At 37.8% G+C, this 24,282-nt stretch overlaps 1 protein-coding gene across 1 annotated transcript in view; it reads right to left on the bottom strand.

The window, feature by feature from the left end:
* The window catches only part of STK3 (serine/threonine kinase 3), a 327,224-nt gene extending 305,031 nt beyond the window's left edge, over positions 1-22,193 (bottom strand). The window contains exon 1 of the mRNA XM_067711661.1: positions 21,965-22,193. Coding sequence (XP_067567762.1) covers positions 21,965-21,990 — 26 coding nt within the window. The 5' untranslated portion in view covers positions 21,991-22,193. The remainder of the gene's footprint in view (positions 1-21,964) is intronic.
* Positions 22,194-24,282: the final 2,089 nt, after the last annotated feature.

Below are 24,282 nucleotides of genomic sequence, written 5' to 3'. Positions count from 1 at the left end.
TGAAGTATACATATTATCAAATATATATATACACAGATATATATAACTGAGTCACTTTGCTATACACCTGAAACTAACAAAATATTATAAATCAACTACACTTCAATAAAATAATTTTTTAAAGAATTCCATAATATGATATCTGAGTTTACTTCAAAATAATAAAGAATGGATGTGTGTATGGAATATAAATTATGCAAGATTGGCCAGAAGTTAGTAATTATTGAAACTGTGTAATGGGTACACAGAGATGTATTTTCTCTTCTTTACAAAACTATGCTTGAAATTTTCCAAAATAAAAAGTTTTTTTAAAGAGTAAATGATAGGAATTAAATCAAATTCAGTTGTTCTTAGAAATGACTGGAAACAAAAAAATAAGCATGTATTCATTGTAAATTATTTATAACTAAATCTAGAAGTAAATACATGTCTAAACATGGATTATTAATTAATTATGGAACATCCATTCAAGCAGATATCAATTGGCTACTAAAAGTCATGTTGTAGAAAACTCACTGATTTAAAACAAGTTAATATATTGCTAAAAGAAAAAAGCGTAGGTTACAAAATAATGTGCAGAGAACTAAACCATTTTCATTTTTTCTTTTAAGCATGGGTGTATCTGCATATGTGCATGCACACGCACATATTGGCACCAGATTACTGGCAGACTTTGTTTTGTTTGCTGCTATATTCCCCAGCACCAAAAACTGTGCCTGGAATACAACAGAAACTCAAATATTTGCTACATGTAAATATATTAAGATTCCAGGCAATAAGGTTTGATTTTGGGGGTGGCTCTCCTCTACACTTTTGTTTCATAAGGTTTTTAAAATACATTTTTTTTTCTGTAATTGGGGGTAACTTTTAAAATTGTATCTCATAACAAAATTAAAATTTTTCTTCATGATTCAATAATTATTTCATGAAATGCCTTCCAAAATCATTTTATACCCAAAAAGAAAGGTTGCTTCCATAGGTTCAATTAATAAACTGACCAAGGCAATCAGAAGTAGTAAAAACACTACCTGTTAACCATCTTATTCTTATGAGTGAATCCTGCAACTACTTAGGAAATACTATCTATTTTTAAAATTTTTTATTGGAGTATAGTTGATTTACAATGTTGTGTTAGTTTCAGGTGTACAGTAAAGTGAATCAGTTATACATATATCCACTCTTTTTTAGATTCTTTTCCCATATAGGTCATTACACAGTATTCAGTAGAGTTACCTGTGCTATACAGTAGGTCCTTATTAGTTATATATTTTCTATATAGTAGTGTGTATATGTCAATCCCAGTCTCCCAATTTATCCCTTCCCCCTTACACCCTGGTAACCGTAAGTTTGTTTTCTACATCTGTAACTCTATTTCTATTTTGTAAATGAGTTCATTTGTCCATTTTTTTAGATTCCACATATAAGTGATATGATATTTGTCTTTCTCTGTCTGACTTACTTCACTTAGTATGAAAATCTCTAGGTCCATCCATGTTGCTGCAAATGGCATAATTTTGTTCCTTTTTATGCCTGAGTAATATTCCAATGTATGTATGTGCCACATCTTCTTTATACACTCCTCTGTCGATGGACATTTAGGTTGCTTCCATGTCTTGGCTATTGTAAACAGTGCTGCAGTGAACACTGGGGCACATGTACCTTTTTGAATTATAGTTTTCTATGGGTATATGGCCAGGAGTAGGATTGCTGGGTCATATGGTAGTTCTACTTTTAGGTTTTTTTTTTTTTTTTTTTTTGGTTGCATTAGGTCTTCATTGCCGTGTGCAGGCTTTCTCTAGTTGCAGCAAGGGGGGGGGGGACTACTCTTCGTTGCAGTGCGCGGCCTTCTCATTGCAGTGGCTTCTCTTGTTGTGGAGCACGAACTCTAGAGCGCCCGGGTTTCAGTAGCTGCAGCATGCGGGCTCTAGGGTTCAGGCTCAGTAGTTGTGGCACACAGGCTTAGTTGCTCCGCGGCATGTGGGATCTTCCCAGACCAGGGCTCGAACCCATGTCCCCTGCATTGGCAGGCAGATTCTTAACCACTGCGCCACCAAGGAAGTCCTATTTTTAGTTTTTTAACCTCCATACTGTTCTCCATAGTGGCTGTATCAATTTACATTCCCACCAACAGTATAGGAAGTTTCCCTTTTCTCCAGACCCTCTCCAGCATTTACTGTTTGTAGATTTTTTGATGATGGCCATTCTGACCTGTGAGGTGATAACCTTATAGTAGTTTTGATTTGCATTTCTCTAATAATTAGTGATGGTGAGTATCTTTTCATGTGCTTTTTGGCCATCTGTACATCTTCTTTGGAGAAATGTCTATTTACATCTTCTGCCCATTCTTTGATTGGGTTGTTTGGTTTTTATTGATATTGAGCAGCATGAGCAGTAGGAAATACTATCTTTAAGAAAGCTACTGTTTCTAAAACAAATCTTCAACATGGATACAAAAAAATGATAAAACCAGATTTAAAAGTCATCCATTTATATTCATCTAATGTGCACTGACAATCTGTAGACAAGCTTCCTGCTTGGGTAATGCAAAGAAAATTAAGATACAGCCCTTAACAACCAAGAGCTCCTAATCTAGTAGGAAAGACAGATACATAAGGGCTAAATAACACACAGTAATAAAGGTAGTTAACATTTATCAGGGCTTTTTATGGCCTTGTGCAGAGCATTTAACAAGCATTTTCTCATTTAATCTCTATAACAACCTTTTTGGTAGTTACTAAAACACTCTCAGTTTTTAGATAAGAAAACTAAGGCTTAAGTGACTTCCCCAGTCGCTTGGGTAATGAATGACAGAACAGAATCAAACCAATGTCTGTCCAATATACCGTATGGAGCTTCTCACTCTTTCAAAGCTAGCAAATACCAAAGGATACTGGACAATTACTACATCAAGTATCATACATCAGTCATATTTTTTAAGGCGGACACTTCTTTTGTAAGTGTTCCCAGGAATTTCTCATCTTCAAATTAGTTATCCCTACTCTGAAAGGTACTTTTTTTTTTTGGCTGAGCCGCGTGGCATGCAGGATCTTAGTTCCCCAACCAGGGATTGAACCTGGGCCCTCGGCAATGAAAGTGTGAAATCCTAACCACTGGATCACCAGGGAAATCCCCTGAAATGTACTATTACAGCCACTAAACTGTGAGCTTAAGAACTTCTCACTCACCTCATTTCCATTACCTAACTCTATCTACAGTGGACTATTTTTTAAAGGTTCTGAATTTTCAAATAACAAAAATAATCACACAATCACTGCAGTATAAAAAGCAGCTGTTGTATAGTGATTTATACATGATGCAAGATATATAGGTCATACTTCTATATGTCCATACTCTCTTACATAATCTCTCTCCTTTTCTCTGCCTGTCAGTTAACCACTTCCCTAAAGACACAATCAAAAATGAAACTAGAGGGGCTTCCCTGGTGGTGCAGTGGTTGAGAATCTGCCTGCTAATGCAGGGGACACGGGTTTGAGCCCTGGTCTGGAAGGATCCCACATGCCGCGGAGCAACTAAGCCCGTGAGCCACAACTACTGAGCCTGCGCGTCTGGAGCCTGTGCTCCGCAACAAGAGAGGCCGCGATAACGAGAGGCCCGCGCGCCGCGATGAAGAGTGGCCCCCGCTTGCCGCAACTAGAGAAAGCCCTCACACAGAAACGAAGACCCAACACAGCCAAAAATAAATAAATAAATAAAAATGTAAAAAAAAAAAAAAAAAATGAAACTAGAGATCATGTCTTATTCACCCTCGTAATTCCAGTAAGTACCTAACACAGAACCTCATATACTACTGTTTAATAAACTTTTGTTCAGTAACTAAATAAACAAGCGAACAAAAAAAATTTGCTAACTACTGGAGCTAATGGAACTTCAAAACACCTGTCACACAGTGCTAAAGGGGAAAACCTATATTCCTGTATAAGTTGTTATGGCTCATCAGGTGCTGCTTCAAATTAAATCAGCTTTACCATCCCAGCAATAAAAACTACACAGGGCTAGAAGTTGATCCAGGGGCCAAAAGCAACCACACAAGGGCTGAAATGGCCAATGGTGATGTTCCAAATTTCATGGTTAAAAAATGACCCAGTTAAACTTAGATTTCATTAAGTATAAATGCTAACAGAACAAAGACGACAAAGGTCACTGAAGCTCAAGTCATTATTCCAAGTGACTTTAAGCTGCCATTCCCCTTATTCATGGAGCCTATTCCACATCCCATATTTAGAGACGCTGAAGCTCAGAGGGAATGAGCAGCTGACTAGGCACCTTCCCATGTTACCCCACGCCCATTTCCTGAGTATCCTCATAATAAAATTCTATTACTGAAGACAATCTGTATACCTCTCTTCCTTGCGGTCTTAAAGGACCTAAATAACAGGAGAAAGCTCCTTATGATTGGCTAAAGGTTTTTTTAAAATTATTATAAAATGTACATAAAATTTACTATTTTAGAATTTACTATATTTACTAAATTACACAATGATGAATCCAATCTTAAATCCACAAAATCAAATATCTTTTCTACTTCAACCACAGAAAGTATACATTACCTCCAACTAATGAAATTCAGGGGTCATTTTTTTTCCTGCTCCCTTTTGCTTTTTAAAGGCCAAACGTTTTGTAAATATTTAGTAGATGTTTAGCTCTGAAGTAATAAAACTGATTTTTTTTTAACTCAACTAGAATATATGTATCCAAGTGCAAACTGTCCTTTATTCCCCGGAAAGTTGCATGTTTCTTCAAAAGATATCAATAATGCCAGACACATTTGTGAAACACTTTGGAGACTCTTCAGAGATAAATGCTTTACCAATCACTTATTTACAATCATCTGTTTCCCTACACCTTAAATTTTGAAGATAAAATATGAGGATTTAGTCTCTATACACTTATAACTCCTCACTCCCACCCCAAGATAAACACTACACTTAACTGCAATAATCCCAAACAATTAATACACTGATTAAAAGTGTAACTACATTAATAAAAGTATAACTTAAGGAAAGTTCAAATTCTTGACAACATTAACATGTGTATCATTCAGTGAGTTCCATACTCTGACTTCTCCTTAATTTTTATAGACTTCATTTAATCCTCACAAAACCCAAATAGAAAGTACTATTATCACCTCCATTTTATAAGTGAGTATACCGAGACTTAGAAAAGTTAAGTAACTTACCTACCATTGCATTGCAGGAAATGGCAAAGCTAAGGTTAGAACCATGGTCTACCTGACTCTAAAGTTCTGGCTCTTGTTTCCCTAGTAATTATCACTTTTTTAATAGTATGATAGATATAATTTGATATTGTATTAAATTATTTATTAAATTGTATAATTGATATTTATTAAATTGTATGATTGATAAATTGTATAACTGATTTATTAAATTGTATAATTGATAGTGTATTTACTTTACAAAACTATGAAAATTTATGAGGGTTTAGTTAATTAGTGGCACTAGAATGAGCTGAAATCCAACTCAGAAAACAGATGCTCTACAATGCATAGAAGACTTTTTATAATTAAATGAAAGTCTTGTTTTTCAACTCTATCAAACCATTTCCTCTCAGGTTTGGCTCTCTGCCCAAAAGTACTCTAAAATTATAATTTCCTGGCAAAGAGTTTTAAAGAAAAAGTTGAGATTTTTCTCCTTCCTTCACCCTTGGAGTCTTTCATACTTCTTTCCCAAGAAAGAAACTGGAAAGTGACATGATTCCTTTTAATTTCTTGTAACAAACCTATATGAAGTTAACAAACACTGAGATATACTCCCCAGCCCTAAAGACATGTTAATGCATTTACTTTCTTAGTAACTCATTTTTCAAAAAACACAAATCCAGAAAATACAGACAGTGTAAACAGTGCATCTGAAACAGCTCCAACATACTCACATCCTACTAAAATAAAAGTTAAAAATAATTGTATAAGAAAGAGACAGACCTGTCTCATAACTTTTAATCCAGTTCATTATAAAGATTTTTAAATACTCAACAACCATACCTAGATTTGAGAACTTAAAAAGGGAATAGAATCTTTAACTGATTAAAAATAAAAGAGGAGACGTCTACATGAAACTTACAAGGTCTACTCATGAACCTACTGTATAAAAAAATCCACTATGATTTGTGCTAAAGAGACTACCTACACTTAAAAACTGGATTTACTCATATGTCTTCTTCCTCATTTATTTCCCTACATCTCAAATTTTGAAAATAAAATATGAGGATTTAGTCTCTATACACTCTCAACTCCTCACTCCATCCCTAGAACAATACTAGAATTAATTGCAATAACCCCAAACATCAACACATTCATTAAAGGTATAACCACTTTAATAAAAGTGTAACTTCAAGGAAAGTTTAAACTAACAATATTAACATCTGTATCATTCAATGAGTTCTGTACTCCGACTTCTGCATAATTTTTACAGGCTTTCATGAATAGAAGTGTGGGGCAGCCTGTGGAGACAGTGGCTGCTTTCAGCTGTTTTCAGAGATGGACGGTATTTTGCTTGATTTCTCAGCGCAGTTTGATTAAGTACCCAGCAACAGCACATAGGAAGCCACTTCTCAGTATTTTTCTGAGGTTCTTTGTAAATAAATTAAGGGGAAAAGACTGTGAAATAGTTCATGATTTTGGTGCTTTGTGAAAATAATTTTTGCTTTTTGTAAACTGGGATTATTTTCACCTGTTTGGGTTTTTTTAAGAAATAAAAATAAAATTTTTAAATTCCAGCTTTGTCTAATAGAAAAAAATTCAGTCGTTATATGAAAGATAAATAGCTTAAATACTTCACCCACAGAACTTAAAAATAAACTACTACAAATATAATGTTATTGTATTTGTACAGGAATACAAATACACCTCTGAAACACCAGTTCAGTCTGGTAATACCATGAGTCCTCAAAATCTAAGTAACGCTCCAAAATGACAGAAATTTGTTTTAACTTGGGAATTTTGTGGGATTTTCAGGGTAAAATCCTGTTCCTTTTTGATGCAAAAAATTGGTTATTTTCATATTAAATTTTAGAAATTTAGCAAAGTTTGAATAATTTTTCTCTCCTTCACTGCACAATAATGTTCTTAGTCAAAAGATGATTTCAAGATGTACTATGAACCCAGAAGAGAAAAAGGTCTTTGGTAAGCAAAAATTGATACAAAGAGCATGTACTTTACTTTGGCAAAGGGAGAGCTACTGTTAGGTCAGATCATTATTTCTAAGATAAGCAGCAGTTTAGAGAGGAGCATAGCAATGAGAAACGACGGGTGACAATAAAACACAAGACTGGATTCAAGGGGGAAAAACCCAGCTATGTGCAGCAACAAAGCTTCTAACACACCAAAATAGCACACTTGACTATTTCTATAAACTAAGACTATGAACAGTTCCATTAACTTCTTAATGGGTTTTTATAAACTAAAATTCATTTTAAATTAATATTAAGTAATCAAGAAAGCAAATGATCAGTCTCAGAAGACTGGATCAAGTGTCCTCCCTCTGAAATGAATTTCCATCAAAGGTGGTTGTTTTAAAAGTGTTTTTAAAATATTTTAAGAGTATAATGCTTGAAGTGGTTGATTTCATTTATTTGGAAAATCCATTATGTGGTACACCACACTTCCCAATGACGCTGAATATCTTTGAAGTTATCACCATATCACTATTTTGGGAGATTGTCTCACATCACATGACTGTTTTATGAATATTAATTAAAGCTGACTAATCGAGTGCTGAAGGTCTGTATATAAAGGAGTGGGGTGATCCCATTTTCTTATCTTGGCCTGGTACTTGAATTCTCTTCTATTAGAAAAAAAAAGAAAAAAAAGACCTGGGAAGTATACAACGAGACTCAAGTGCATTGAAGGAAAACTCAATCTACAAGGAAAAGAAAATTATCAAAATACTTTCTTCTCAAGAGTTAACTAGTACATACATTTTTAATTTCCACTGGAATTTTTATGAAATTCCATTGCTTAATTTCATCTTTGTTTTTTTATAATTCTTAGGAACTAAATAAACTATAAATTTTATTCAGAGCAATCGTTTCTCTCCAATCTCTCTCTATGATCCAGATCTCACTAATTATTAAAAATGTTTGAATAGATATTATCATTGGAAAATGCTTACTGGCTGCTATTTGACTGCACTGACAGACTAATTCACATATCAACTTATAAGTGCAACCTAATGTCTTTTAATACAATAATTATACCAAAACTAATTCTTTCTAAAGTTATACGACACAGTGGCAAGTGTAATTTACCAACTATGTCACTGAGACAAATATCTCCTTTTACTTATTCAAAAGCACAATAAAACTTAACATGAGGGGCTAATATCAAACCTAAAAGGTTGTAACATATCTTGGATGTGCTTCATTTTCAATTCATTAGCCAGGGCTGGATTTATAAAGCAGCCTCAAGATGCCCTTGAATTTTGTTTGTTTGTACAGATATACTTTTATGTATGCAAGACAAGGCAAGCTAAAAGGTCTACCTTAAAAGTAAGGCCTGAAATCTGATCAGATCACTAGTAGGGTTATCTGTCTTGGATTCTTTTATTTTCTCTTTTTCATTTAAGAAAAGAAGAAACTAGGTCACCTGAAACATTTAGAGGTGGGAAAGAAGTGAGGCTGGTTATTAGGATAACAGTGGGTCAAATGGTAACCAGTGTAAGACAGGGAGAACACAAAACTAGAAGTCCACTCTAAATAGTCTCTACCACAGAATTTGTCTATATATGTCCAATTTCTGACTCAAACTTAGAAGCATAAATGTATGGTAGAGATATTATCCAGGGAAAGAAGTGCAAAACTGCCGGTGCCATCACAATTTTTGATAGATTAGCCCATAGTTTGAAAGAATGAGTCAGTTTTCCTATCTGTAAATAAAACACTATTTTATTTTATTTATTTTTTTTAACATCTTTATTGGGGTATAATTGCTTTACAATGCTGTGTTAGTTTCTGCCCCATAACAAAGTGAATCAGTTATACATATACATATGTTCCCATATCTCTTCCCACTTGCGTCTCCCTCCCTCCCACCCTCCCTATCCCACCCCTCCAGGTGGTCACAAAGCACCGAGCCGATATCCCTGTGCCATGCGGCTGCTTCCCACTAGCTATCTACCTTACGTTTGTTAGTGTGTATATGTCCATGACTCTCTCTCGCCCTGTCACAGCTCACCCTTCCCCCTCCCCATATCCTCAAGTCCGTTCTCCAGTAGGTCTGTGTCTTTATTCCTGTCTTACCCCTAGGTTCTTCATGACATTTTTTTTCTTCTTAAATTCCATATATACGTGTTAGCATATGGTATTTGTCTTTTTCTTTCTGACTTACTTCACTCTGTATGACAGACTCTAGGTCTATCCACCTCATTACAAATAGCTCAATTTCGTTTCTTTTTATGACTGAGTAATATTCCATTGTATATATGTGCCACATCTTCTTTATCCATTCATCCGATGATGGGCACTTAGGTTGTTTCCATCTCCGGGCTATTGTAAATAGAGCTGCAATGAACATTTTGGTACATGACTCTTTTTGAATTTTGGTTTTCTCAGGGTATATGCCCAGTAGTGGGATTGCTGGGTCATATGGTAGTTCTATTTGTGGCTGAACCAATTCACATTCCCACCAGCAGTGCAAGAGTGTTCCCTTTTCTCCACACCCTCTCCAGCATTTATTGTTTCTAGATTTTTTGATGATGGCCATTCTGAATGGTGTGAGATGATATCTCATTGTAGTTTTGATTTGCATTTCTCTAATGATGAATGATGTTGAGCATTCTTTCATGTGTTTGTTGGCAGTCTGTATATCTTCTTTGGAGAAATGTCTATTTAGGTTTTCTGCCCATTTTTGGATTGGGTTGTTTGTTTTTTAGTTATTGAGCTGCTTGTAAATTTTGGAGATTAATCCTTTGTCAGTTGTTTCATTTGCAAATATTTTCTCCCATTCTGAGGGTTGTCTTTTGGTCTTGTTTATGGTTTCCTTTGCTGTGCAAAAGCTTTGAAGTTTCATTAGGTTCCATTTGTTTATTTTTGTTTTTATTTCCATTACTCTAGGAGGTGGGTCAGAAAGGATCTTGCTGTGATTTATGTCATAGAGTGTTCTGCCTTTGTTTTCCTCTAAGAGTTTGATAGTGTCTGGCCTTACATTTAGGTCTTTAATCCATTTTGAGCTTATTTTTGTGTATGGTGTTAGGGAGTGATCTAATCTCATACTTTTACATGTATCTGTCCAGTTTTCCCAGCACCACTTACTGAAGAGGCTGTCCTTTCTCCACTGTACATCCTGCCTCCTTTATCAAAGATAAGGTGTCCATATGTGCGTGGGTTTATCTCTGGGCTTTCTATCCTGTTCCTGTTTCCTATCTTTCTGTTTTTGTGCCAGTACCATACTGTCTTGATTACTGTAGCTTTGTAGTATAGTCTGAAGTCAGGGAGCCTGATTCCTCCAGCTCCTTTTTTCGTTCTCAAGATTGCTTTGGCTATTCGGGGTCTTTTGTGTTTCCATACAAATTGCGAAATTTTTTGTTCTACTTCTGTGAAAAATGCCAGTGGTAGTTTGATAGGGATTGCATTGAATCTATAGATTGCTTTGGGTAGTAGAGTCATTTTCACATGTTGATTCTTCCAATCCAAGAACATGGTATATCTCTCCATCTATTTGTATCATCTTTAATTTCTTTCATCAGTGTCTTATAATTTTCTGCATACAGGTCTTTTGTCTCCTTAGGTAGGTTTATTCCTAGGTATTTTATTCTTTTTGTTGCAGTGGTAAATAGGAGTGTTTCCTTAATTTCTCTTTCAGATTTTTCATCATTAGTGTATAGCAATGCCAGAGATTTCTGTGCATTAATTTTGTATCCTGCAACGTTACCAAATTCATTGATTAGCTCTAGTAGTTTTCTGGTAGCATCTTTAGGATTTTCTATGTATAAAAACACTATTTTAAAATAACATCATATTAGTGCCCAGGTTGAGGTCTTGAAATACCATCTCTCACTAAAAGTAGGGCTTATTGGAAAAGGCTGATTTCCGATCTGGGACAGAAGACGGTCAAGATGAGCCCTGAATTTCTTATCACAGCATGGAGCAAAGAAGCTGTCAAAAGACCGCTCAGGTCATGTTGTCTCCTGAAGGGATTCCCACTGATCAAAGATGGGACACTTTGAGCTTCAGCAAAAGTAACTGCAATGGATTAAATCCAACAAATATGTTTACATCCATCAGCTCATAATGGCATTTTAAAAAAGAGAAAAAAAATAATTGGTCCCCTTTGGAGGAAAACAGGGAACTGATTATCTTAAAAACAGGTAAATAAAGGGAAAGAATCAAGCATTTATCCCGTCTTTCCTTTACAAACTATACCACTGGGTAACCAGAGGATGAGAAAAGTGACTCTTTATAAAACCATTCCAACTAATAAATGAAAACAAAATGGTATATTTAGAATTTCACCATTTTGCAACACCCAACAAATTAACAGAAATAAGCATGAACCATCAACAGCTGCTAACATCACAAAAAAGAGAGGCAACCAGACATTGTCTCATATAGTCTTGCCAAACACCACCTATAATAATGCCTAAGGGACTGACTTGAGCCTGATCCAGTCTCTGGATCCAGCTGCCCATTTGCAGGAAATATGGAAGACAAAGGAACATGCTGAACTGCGCTTTGAGCAAGCAATCAGCAAAATCCAGGCTGTGGAAAACTACAATTCAAACAGCCTGGGTCTTCAACAGGAAAAGGAAAAGAAAAAAGATGGAGGACCAACCTAAAGATTAAAAACGACAACTCATATAAATACTGTTTTTTAATCGGCAAGACTAACCTACAGTGTCTAGCAAGGTACATTTAAGTTATTACTATAGAAGTCAGGATAATGGTTACATGTGGAAAGAGGTGGCTGTGATTGTGATGGAGCACTCAGAAGGGGCTTCCTGAGAGGGTGGCAAAATTCTGTTTCTTAACCTGATTGGTGATTATAAAGGTGTCTGACTTACAGTAATTCATCAAACCACACATTTGTTTTTTACTGATGTTTTATTTTGCAATAAAAAGATTTTTCTTAAATAACAGGTCACCCAAACAATTCAACACCTAACAAAGGCTTAATCTGTTTCCCATTCTCCAGTCTAATGAGGTGAAAACAAGAGGTTGAAAAAGGAAGTCAGTGCCCATCATTTCCTCCCTACCCACTTCCACTTCTAAGGGAACCACCTAATATCACATTTTGGGTGGAATAGATTCACATTCCTGAGAATGTGGAATTCTAAGAAAGAGATTATAGATACCTAACCTGTTCCTCTCCCAGCCTTTCCCCATCCCCCAAGCTGCTCAAACCCAAAACCTAGGAGCCAGAATTGATTCCTTCTTCCTCATTCCCCATATCTAATTTATCAGTAAGTCTTTCATTTCCAACTCCAAAACATAACTGAAATCTGTCCACTTCTCTCCATCTCCACTGACTTCACCATCTCTAACCAAGTGCAACAGCCTCCTCATTTGTTTGCCTGCTTTTATTCCTAACCCTCTACAATTTATTCTACCCAAAGCAACAAGAATGATCTTTTAAAAACATCAACTGCTTAAAATTCCACTTAAAACTCTTTAATGACAGCCCACTATACTGACTTAAATCCAAATTCCTTTCCATGGCCTGAATCATTGAATCCCTGCCCATCTCTCTGACCTCATCTCCAACCACTTCTCCCATTCTACAACCCAGCCACGGTGGCCTTATTTCAACTCCTCCCACACACTAAACTCTTTCCCACCTCCAGGTCTTCTCACAGCTTTTCCCTCTTCCTGGAATACTCTTTCCGGCTACTCACACAGAATACGTCTCAACCTCATGTTCACAGCTTAAGTACCTTCTCAGGAAGCAGGTTCCACCATTTTTCTCTATCAATACATACTACTTCTACCCTTCATAGCTCAAGCTCCAACTGGAGTGTATGTTCTATGAGGGCAAAGATTTCATCTGTTTCATTCAACAATGTACCCAGCAGCTGACATTTGAAAGGTAGTTAACAATTACTGAATATATGAATAAATGAACAAATTAATGAACTCAAGGATGACAGTCAATTGCTGCCATGAGCAATAATCAATGAGTAAAAGAAGTCAGTTTTTAGAAAGAAACAGGAGAATGGGGTAACCCAGCAAACGGGAAAAATAATGCGGCTCCAGGGAGAAAGAGTCAAGGAAATTAACTGCCTATTCTCTTTAATTTATGCTTGCTTCAAATATGTAAAAAGTTCACCTAAATTTCAAAAATAATTTTAATTTGCATTCCTTTCCAATTACAGAACTCTAGGTCCCATGATTTCAGAAAACCAAAAATTCTAAAAATGAAAAAATGATCTGCAACCTAAAAGTCCATCAACAGATGAATGGATAAAGAAGATGTAGTATACATACACACAATGGAATATTACTCAGCCATAAAAAGAATGAAATAATGCCATTTTTAGCAACATGAATGGATCTAGAAATTATAGTATTAAGTGAAGTAAGTCAGGTGAAGACAAATATCATATGATATCACTTATATGTAGAATCTAAAGAAATGATACAAATGAACTTATTTACAAAACAGAAGTGGACTCACACATAGAAAACAAACTTAAGGTTACCAAAGGGGATGGGGGGGCATAAATTAGGAGTTTGGGATTAATATATACACACTACTGTATGTAAAATAGGTAAACAACAAGGACCTACTGTACAGCACAGAGAACTATACTCAATATCTTGTAATAACCTATAATGGAAAAGAATATGAAAAAGAATATATATGTGTGTGTGCATATAACTGAATCACTTTGCTGTACACTCGAAACTAACATAATATTGTAAATTAACTATACTTCAATTTTTTTTTAAAGTAGGGATATGGAAAGCAATTGCTAAGGCAAAAAACAAAAGATGATCTAGACAGAGAATAACATTCTATATTTTGAATACATGACAGAAACTACTCATCCTTAGAATCACATATGCTCAACGATTTCCCCATTTATAAGTGTATCAAGATACTAATATTTATATCAACATATCTGAAAAATTTACTCTATTTTATCTCCTTATTAAGATGTCTGGTATTATATAAAATCTATAGACTAATTCAGAACCCACATATAGTACTACCACATGTACACCTATATTAATTATCATTAATGCTAAGAGCTTCCTGTTAATTCTCATTTTGCTACAAAGTCATTTTTAAAGATATGTCCTTTGATGTACTATTAAGAAGTTCAAGGTAATCTGCACCTTAATTTCATGGCATGCAAGCAATGGACTTATTTTTAATTTTTATACATGTCTGTTTACATATTTGTTACTTCATTTATTCAACTTGAGACTGTGTAGAGAAAACAATTGTAATAAGACATTTCAAATATAGAATCTTTGTTCTACAATATGAGCTAAAAAACTTCTTGAACTTAGAGTAACCCTAACATATGAGGCAACTCAAATAAAATCACAACAAAAAAGCAGCTTGGGACAAATAAAAAAGAAAATTTCTTATCAGGTAGTATCAATTTTCACTTTAGAAGAAAAAAATCTAAAGACCTCTGGTAGATAGAGAGGGTGGAGCTGTTAGGGAGTCAGAAGTTGATGTCATCGTAATTACAGTGGGATATTTCCAGTGTACAGGGTCATTCTACACCAGAAAGCAAAAGAGCCTTTGCCTCAAAGAAATCTTCATGTATTATATTTGCCTTTATAAACTCTGTCAGACACCATGGATAATCATTTTCCATTTTCCCATACCTTAATTGGGATATATATAAAGTGTTCAAAATACAGTAGTTTTTAAATAATGGTTTCCTCTCTCCCCTTCCCCTCTTCCCTTTTTAGAATCTTAAAAGAATATCTCTATTGTATGTATAGCTTGTTACAATTATACCACTCCGGATTCCTTTGGCAATACCATCATCAGGAATGGTGCTGGAAATGAAATCCATTTCCTCACTGTCACAACTACATACACCAACAACGTTTTTCAAACTGCAGATCGCAGCTGATTAGTAGGTCATGAAAATAACTTGGTGGGTCATGACCAGCAATTTTTCAATGAACTAGAACAGAACAGAAAATAGAAAAGTACCAGAGAACATCACACATAGTTCATTCCATGAAACTTCTGTTTTTGGGTCTCATCATCAATATTTAAAAAAAAAAAAAGAGACAGTGAAAGCCATAATATATGATGGCCTGAAGTGACAGTACCCCTAGTTCTACAGAGACTTCCTTGAAACTAGAGAAACTAAATTCTAAGCACTTTTCCTCCCTTATAACCAAACAAGAAGTGCTCAATTTAAACCCATTATTTTTAAAGCTTTACTAATACACATTTCTGGAATGACCACTGGAATTTTCTGGGATTACTTCAGAAAAACAAACTTCAACCTAGCTGTGTTTAACACACATTTACCTTTTTCTTTATGTTTCTAACAAATTCTTCTGTACCAATACATGCTATATCTCAGCCCCTTAAAGAACAATGGATAAGTTAATCATTGCCTGGAGTTGACTAAAGACTGAGTTTATCTCCTGTCTTAATGTACAACTGAAGACTGCTCACCAGGAACTGCTCCAGATGCTGTCATGCTCCCTCTCTCTAGGAAGGAAGAGCCAGTTGATTTTTCCCATCTACAGGGCCTAAATCAATTCTAATGGAGCTGGTGCCACCCCAAATTAACCAAGAAAAGCCAAAGGGAGGACAGATATGCTTTAGGGACCAAGTCATTAATGCAAAGAGATGCTCCTGTTCGCTGGATTCTTCTCTCACTGATTACTTAGAACACCTCCTCCATTTGCCTGCCACTGAAGTTGGAAGCCTCCCCAGGGCCAACCCACTGAGGCCGCTGCTTTTGTTTAAGAGTTCTAAGAATTCATCTTCTCAAGGTCAACTGGAGTTCTCCACTTAGTGAATCTCTCCGATAATAAACACACAAAAATTTTACTTTGTAACGTTCCAAGGACACTGAAGTAGGCATACAGACATAAAATGAAGCCCATTATTTTCTCACTGCAATATCTTCAGGATTTTCCTGACACCCCACTATCTACTTATCTGGTTTGTTGCTTTGTCCCACCCAACTCAATTCCTGAGAGTTTTCCCTGTTGTCTTTTTACCTCTGTTCCTAATTTCCAGCCTAAGGTCAGAGCCACTGATGCTACAGACTGATGTGGGCTCTTCATGCTGAGGAACATATGAATACCTTCTACTTTACCCTTCTGTATCTTTGTCACTTTACCTTGGATTTTTCATTCCATAATCTTTTTTTTTTTTTTTTTTTTTTTTTTTGCGGCACGCGGGCCTCTCATTGTTGTGGCCTCTCCCGTTGCGGAGCACAGGCTCCAGACGCGCAGGCCCAGCGGCCACGGCTCACGGGCCCAGCCGCTCCACAGCATGCGGGATCCTCCCAGACCGGGGCACAAACCCATGTCCCCTGCATCGGCAGGCGGACCCTCAACCACTGCGCCACCAGGGAAGCCCCATAATCTATCTTTTGACTGATAATCCATTCATTCATAGCAACACTTTGCCTTATAAAATGATTGCTTTCTTACCTTCACTCTTCATTTGTGTGAATGCACTTTGTAATCCTAACATGTTGACTTCGATCTTCACTTCACTTTCTCCAAACTAACCACCTCTTTACACTATTAAAAAAAAAAAACTGCCACAGAATCCAACTATAGCTTAAATCATAGAACTCTCAAAGGAACCCTCCTACACTGTTGGTGGGAATGTAAATTGGTACAGCCACTATGGAGAACAGTATGGGAGTTCCTTCAAAAACTAAAAACAGGGCTTCCGCGGTGGCACAGTGGTTAAGAATCCGCCTGCCGATGCAGGGGACATGGGTTCAAGCCCTGGTCCGGGAAGATCCCACATGCCACGGAGCAACTAAGCCCGTGCGTCACAACTACTGAGCCTGCGTGCTCTAGGGCCCGTGCTCCACAACAAGAGAAGCCACTGCAATGAGAAGCACGTGCACCGCAACAAAGAGTAGCCCCCACTCACCGCCACTAGAGAAAACCTGTGTGCAGCAACAAGGACCCAATGCAGCCAAAAATAAATAATTAAATAAAATTTTTAAAAAAAAACAAAAAGCTAAAATCATAGCTACCATATGGCCCTGCAATCCCACTCCTGGGCATATATCTGGAGAAAAACATGGTCCAAAAGGATACATGCGCCCCAAAGTTCATTGCAGCACTGTTTACAATAGCCAAGACATAGAAGCAACCTAAATGTCCATCAACAAAGGAATGGATAAAGAAGATGTGGTACATATATACAATGGAATATTACTCGGCCATTAAAAAGAATGCAATAATGCCATTTGCAGCAACATGGATGGACCCAGAGATTGTCATACTGAGTGAAGTCAGACAGAAAGAGAAATATCATATGATACCCCTTATATGCAGAATCTAAAAAGAAATGATACAAATGAACTTATTTACAAAACAGAAACAGACTCACAGACTTAGAGAACGAACTTATGGTTACCAGGGGGGAAGGATGGGAGGAAGGGATAGTCAGGGAGTATGGGATCAACATGTACACACTGCTATATTTAAAGTGGATAACCAACAAGGACCTACTGTAGAGCACAGGGAACTCTGCTCAATGTTATGTGGCAGCCTGGATGGGAGGGGAGTTTGGGTGAGAATGGATACATGTATATATATGGCTGAGTCGCTTTGCTGTGCACCTGAAACTATCACAACATTGTTAATTGACTATACTCCAATATAAAATAAAAAGTTTAAAAAATAAACAAAATTTTAAAAGAACTCTCCTTATCTTGAGAGTAAATATGCTTCAGTAGCTTACTCTCTTATTATCCTTCCAGTGTTTTCACCGTTCCAAACCAACTTGTCCTCTAAGTAAACCTCTATTAATAGATTTTAAATAACAATTAATCCTATAACCTAACGGAAACAAAGCCTATCTGGTAAAATATATCTCACGAATAATGGTTTTCTTTACTCGCTTTGACTAGGACTGTATATAACTACCCTCCCTCCAGCAGCCAGCGCTCTCATGCTGCCCACCTGTCTATCACAGAGAACCACCTCCCCTTCTACGAATGTTCTACTTGGAGAAGACCCCATGTTTGGTCACCTCCCTTTCTACCTATCAAAACTTACCTATTCTGTGGTCATTTTGCTGTCACCTAGTACTACCCCTACAAAGAAATCTGATAAACTCAAAGTACCAAAATGCTAATAATTAATAACCATTTAATGGATTTCCCTTCCCAGAATGACTTAATTTTAATAAGGATTTCTGAAGACCTCTGTGACAAACAATTAAGGAAATCTGGGGAATCTAAAAGCCATTCTGATCCTCAAGTTATTGACATAGCTGACCACATCTACTGCCTATGTTTAACACAAGCCTTGTTGAGGACACCAAATCAATAATGCGAGGATAAAAGGGACCTTAAGATCATCTAATCACTAGATTCTCAGATCTGGTTGCACAGTTGGAATCTCCAACTCCCAGAGGAGAAGAATGATACCCAAAGAAGCAAATTTCAAAGTCAGTGACAAAGCTGGGCCTAACACCCAGGCCTAATGCTATGTCAGATATATATGAACAACAGGCTAAAAGTATAAAGCCATGTATGGGAATGACACATACCCAACTCAGAACAGTGACAACCCTTTGGGGGATGGGGAGGGAATGCAATTGAGAAGAGATATACTAAGGGGGCTTCAACTATATTGGGAATATTTTAAGCTGGGTAGTGATATGTAAGTATTTACTAAATTTGTCCCCATTATCTTTTGGGTGTCTAAAATTTTGTAATTAAAAAAAGGACAATTTGAAGATGGATACTCAAATGGATATCATATTAGGAATAAAAAGAAATACCTTAGGCTAGGAAGTACTCAAATAAGATACTGCATGAAACAAGTCTTGAATAAAACACAGATTACTAGCAAAAATATAACACAAATTTTCTAAAGGAAAAGCATGAAAAAAGGCAAAGCTGAGAGTACCCACAGCCTATAACCTAAATAAAGAACAATAGGGAAACTTTGGAAGGACAGATTCAGCTTGGATAAGTAACAAAAGGCTGGGGGTTAAGGTTGAGATCAAGTGATAGGGGCCTTGGATACTAAGTCAACTAAAAAAATCAATCCAAAAATAAAGGAGTAGCATGACTGAAGTGATGTTTTAGCAAAACAATCAGAAGCCATGTGCAGGATGAACTAAAGCAGTGTTCTATGGATCATTAGGAGGTTCTGTAGGACACCAAAAGGGGAATAGAAGGAGGTAAGGCGCTGGCAACTAGGTTCTGGCGCCCTGCCCCTACTCCAAAGAGAGCCCTTCTGCTGTTAAAATGTTTCTGCTGTTAAAATTTTTTGATAATCACTGGACCACAATGCCCAATTGGAAGGCACTGCTATAAATCAACTGTGAGGGTCTTAAAACCCTGGAATGAGATAGTAGTATTGGGAACGAAAGGGGGGGGATGAATCCACAGACTTTTTGATGGAAAATTTGATAGGATCTAATGTTAAACTAAATAGGATAATGAAAGAATGGCTCTACACGAAGAAAAAACAAAAATACTAACTGAGAAGCAGCTATTGGTCATACAGACTTGAGCATCAGCAACATATATGTGACCATGTAAAAATGTATGGGCCCTAAGGAAGAGCTACTCACAGCAGAAAAGCAAAGTGGCCTTCTTACACAGATTAAAAACAGAACAAAGGGGACCAGAAGATTATAGAAAGAGGTGACCATGGAATGCTAAGAAAGCAAGCATAGTTTCAAAAAGAGGCATCACTGTACACAATGAGCGGGTGCACAGCCCTTGCAGCCAATCAGACCCAGGGTTCTGGCACCTCCTCCACCTGCCCAACTTATTTAATCTCTCCAAGCTTCATTTAATGAGTCAAATATAAACTAACAACTAACATTAATGAACATATCATGAAGCACTGTGCTAAGTGCTTTACATCTGACCTCATTTACTCCAAAACACATTTTACAGATTAAGAAATTAAATTTAGAACTAGCATAGTAAATTGCAGAGCCAGGATTCCTATTTCTTGAGACAATAAAGTAAAAGAATGTATATATAAAATTCCTGGCAAATAGTAAGACCTCAAAAAATGGTAGCTATATTTCATTATTAGAGGGTAATGATTAAGAGGAGCAACACAAAAATTCACTGTCAGTTATCTCTGTCGTAGCCTTCCATGTGGCAAACCCCCCTAGTGACCTCATCTATAAAAACAGGATTAATGTCTGTAATCCAACCTACTCAGCAGGGTTGCTATAAGGATTAAATGATATTATGAAAAAGAAAATGCTATGAAAAAAATTTTAAGAGATACTCAAATATATGGGATTGTCACATATCTTTTGCTCTTTAGAAATGCCTTCCTGGATGAACATGTCTCTCTGAAGAGAGCTAAAAATAACTCTCTTAAATGTGCAACCACCACTTTGAAGGTATAAGTCACGATGGAACAGTGATATTATACCACCCACCCCTCCCCCAACCCCTCCAGGTTCTCTAATGTCCCTGCAAGGCAGGGGTTCTCTTACGTCTATAGTGAAACTCTGATAACTCGGAATAGAGCTAATCAATACAGAGAACTTGTACTCCAATTCAGAGTTATTCAACTTGGCCTTATGGTACTATCTTGGAGGTGCCCCTTACAGTTCTTCCAAAACAAGATGGGGGAAACACTGATTCCAGTTTTCTTCTATAGTGTTAAAACTGGGTGCCAAATCAATATTAGAATTGGGATATTTTAAAATGCCAGAAAAGACTCTATCAAGGGCTCTGACAGCAGGTGTCTTTTGGAAACTCCTCCACAACCCCCCTTTTTCACCTGAACAGATGGTTCCCAGACCTCAAGGCTCACATGTCTAGTCACACAATTCACAACAGCTCACAAAGTTCCTACCTTTTTAATTATTACATGTTCCTGAATATACCACCTTTCATCTAAAGATCTCTAAGTATCAAAACACTCTTTACTCTTCACAACAGCACTATGGGAGAGAGATTAGTACACTTATTTTATAAATTAAAAATGAGAGACTGAAGTTAAATGTTTTATCCGGCATCAGTTGATTGATTCATTCTTAAGGAGAAAATGCACATTATGAATTTATATCAATGGACAGCCTTGATTCAGCTTCACACGATCATTTCAAATACCAGTTCAAAAGTATCTACTGTGTACTCGTACACTTCCAATATAACAAAGAATAAATATAAACTAACAGTAAATACCAAAGCATCACTATTTTTACATGCTAAAAGAAAACCAAACCAAAAAAAAAAAAAAAAAACTATATGGCAGAGGGGTTCTAATTTAAGATTCCTACTGTCTTGCATCCATAAATACTTTTGAACTTGCGGAGGAAGGGGAGAGGAACACCTGTCAGTGCAGCATATCCACACTAAGTTTTACAAGGCTGTGTAGCTATTAATATTTAATTCCTTGAACTGTAAATAAACAACCCGCTTTCTCAAAAAAAAAAAAAAGGCAATATTATGGAAAACATTTGACAGGAAAGCCTACATGGTTGTAAGCAGCCCAATAATTTCCTAGTTTTACGTCTCCCAGTTCGTGAACTTGCCACGAGGGAAAACTCCACCCGCCCCAGGAGTCCGGCCGCCGGGCGCCCAGCGCTGCCCACCGACTCTCCACCCGCGCCAGGCCCGGCGGGCCGCGGGGGAAGCGAGGCTCGGCCTCCCCTCGGGCCCCCTCGCCCCACGGACAGATGCGGCTCGGCACTCGGACCCGCCTCGCGACCCCCGGCGCGCCCGGCTCAGGGCCCCACAGTCTGGGAGAGGTGTCTCGGTCCCCCCCAGGCCTAGCCGCCCCCGCCCCCCTCCTTCTCCCCACGCCCCGCGTTCGTTACCTCTTGGGCGCCGGCGGCTGCTCCATGGCGGCTGGGGGCAGAAGGAGGTACCAGGTGGCCGGCGAAGGTCGGAGCGGGCAAAGAGCCGGGGCACCGGCCGGCCGAGCCCGGGTAACCACAGAAGGAAACTCCAGGAACTCCAACCAACTTCCCCGTAACTCCGCAGCGGATCCCCCGCCCGCTGGCGAGTGCGGCGCCTCCCGGCCCGCCCCGCCCCTCGGCCGCCGGCCTCCGGCTGCGGGTGGGGAAGGGTGGGCGGAGCCACGCGCTGGAGAGGGTGACTGGTGGGCGGAGCCGAGGGCGGAGGGAGGGGCCGGTCCTAGTGCAGGGGAAAAAAGGAGCTGGGACTGGAAGGGCGAGAGGGTGAGGCCTAGTCAGGACCCAGAGCCTCTCTCTGCTGGCCTGGGGCACGTTGCTTTGAAGTGGCCCAAAGCTGCCGCTCCTCACTTGCCTTCATTGCTTTTGCCCCAGTCTGATTTGACTCATTTCTCTGGATTTCCCAAGGATACCTCCCAAACATCTTGAGCAGTCGTTTGAAGTACTAACTGCCCACGCTCCCCTCCCTAGTTCTCATTATAATTATTGGTTATGTTTTCCCCCAGCCATCCCCCAGTAATAGGGATACTTCTGGAAATTCTTGTTTGATTTGATTGTGGACAAACTCCTCACAATAATTAGGTCTAATTACAAAGAAAATAATTACTGCAGTGAGATCTCTCATGCACTAGATTCAGTGTGCTGTGGCCTTACCAGCTGTTCAACTGGGTAACCTGGCAAAACTATCACAAATTATGGTGCATGGAAAAGTATTCAGTTAGACCCCTCCTTGCATCCATATTGTGTGTGTACCGCTTAACCTTAAATTTCATCTATAAATATCTTTCTTATGACCATACACAGCTGCTATGTAATGACTTTGCTTGTTTTTGTCAGAAATTGTCAAGATGTAGTATCAGAGTTTTTTGAAGATTCGAGCAAAGAATATGAAGAGAATATTGTAAACATTAATCCAAATTACACTTGTCTATTAACAGTCTTTTTGCATTATTTTAAGTTTTGCTATGTAATAAACTTACATGATTTATTTTCAAACCATTATATTCTCCCCCAAACTTAGTTATTTTAAATTTGTTAAGACCATTCATTGTTGAAACCTAAAGTCAAATTCTGTGAACAAGAGAGATTATTACAGAATTTATACTTATTTGCATTTATTAAAGATCCACAGAATAACAGTTCGGAAATAACAAGACAATCATTAAGATGTCAAAGCTAGGAAGAACCTTTGAAATTATTTCATTCTATCCCTCACTCTGTCCTCATCCCCAACACTGCTAGTCCCTTTGGGCCTATGGGTGGTAACAGCTCTGCAATTCCCAGATTCCTCCTCTATTCTCTACATTCCCCTAGACCTCAACCCTCCTCATATGACCCTAATTTGAGTGTACCTTCAAAAGGGTTTCCTACTGGAACCCTAACTGAGACACCCATAAAGAAGGCTTGTGGAAGGAGGAGGAATAATATCAGAAAATAAATCTCTGCGGTCTCCCCTCAGTTTGAAAGGGAGAGGGCTAAAAATTGTTGTATGACCCCAATGGGATCAGACACTTGGCCTACATTATCTCATTAAACCCTTAAAACTGCCTTGTTAGGTAGTTATTCCTGCTTTAGGTGAAGAAACTGAGGTTCAGATGGGTGGAGGGAATTACCCTAGGCCAAACAGAAAATCTGCATTCTAACTCATGCCTTTGTAACTCCAAAGCCATGCCTTATCCCACTGTAAGTCAGTCAATATATATTTACTGAGCACTTATGTATGCAGGCACTGTTCTCAGTGCTGGGGATTCATCAGTAAAGAAAATAGACAAAAAATTCCTGCCCTCATAGGGTTTACATTCTAGTTAGGGGAACATAATAAGACAAATAAGTAACTAATCAATAATGTTAGGTACTGAAAACAGGTCAGGAAGAAAAATAAAATGGGGAAAGGGGATATAAAGTGGAAACAAGGGGTGAAATTTAGAAAGGGTGGCCAGGGAAGGCCTTAATGAGAGGGTGACTTAGGAGGAAGTATGGGGAGAGCCATGCAGATTGCTATAGGAAGAGAACTGTCAGGACAAAGGAACAGTAAGTTCTAAGGCCTGAGGCCAGTGTGCCCAGCGTGTTCTGTGTTACTGAATAAAAGGAATTGTTTTTCTCCTGAATTACTCAGGAAAAAAAAAATTGTCTCAAGTATCTGTTTTAATTTGTGGAAAGCCAGCCTGAAGATTCCAAGAAGGAAAGAATAGAAATCATCATTCAACCTGCAAATGAGAGGC

The sequence above is a fragment of the Pseudorca crassidens genome, chromosome 17 (genome assembly GCF_039906515.1).
Source record: "Pseudorca crassidens isolate mPseCra1 chromosome 17, mPseCra1.hap1, whole genome shotgun sequence".
Lineage (NCBI taxonomy): Eukaryota > Metazoa > Chordata > Mammalia > Artiodactyla > Delphinidae > Pseudorca > Pseudorca crassidens.
Note: the sequence above shows the minus strand (reverse complement) of the source record. Positions and strands in the feature narration are given on the sequence as shown.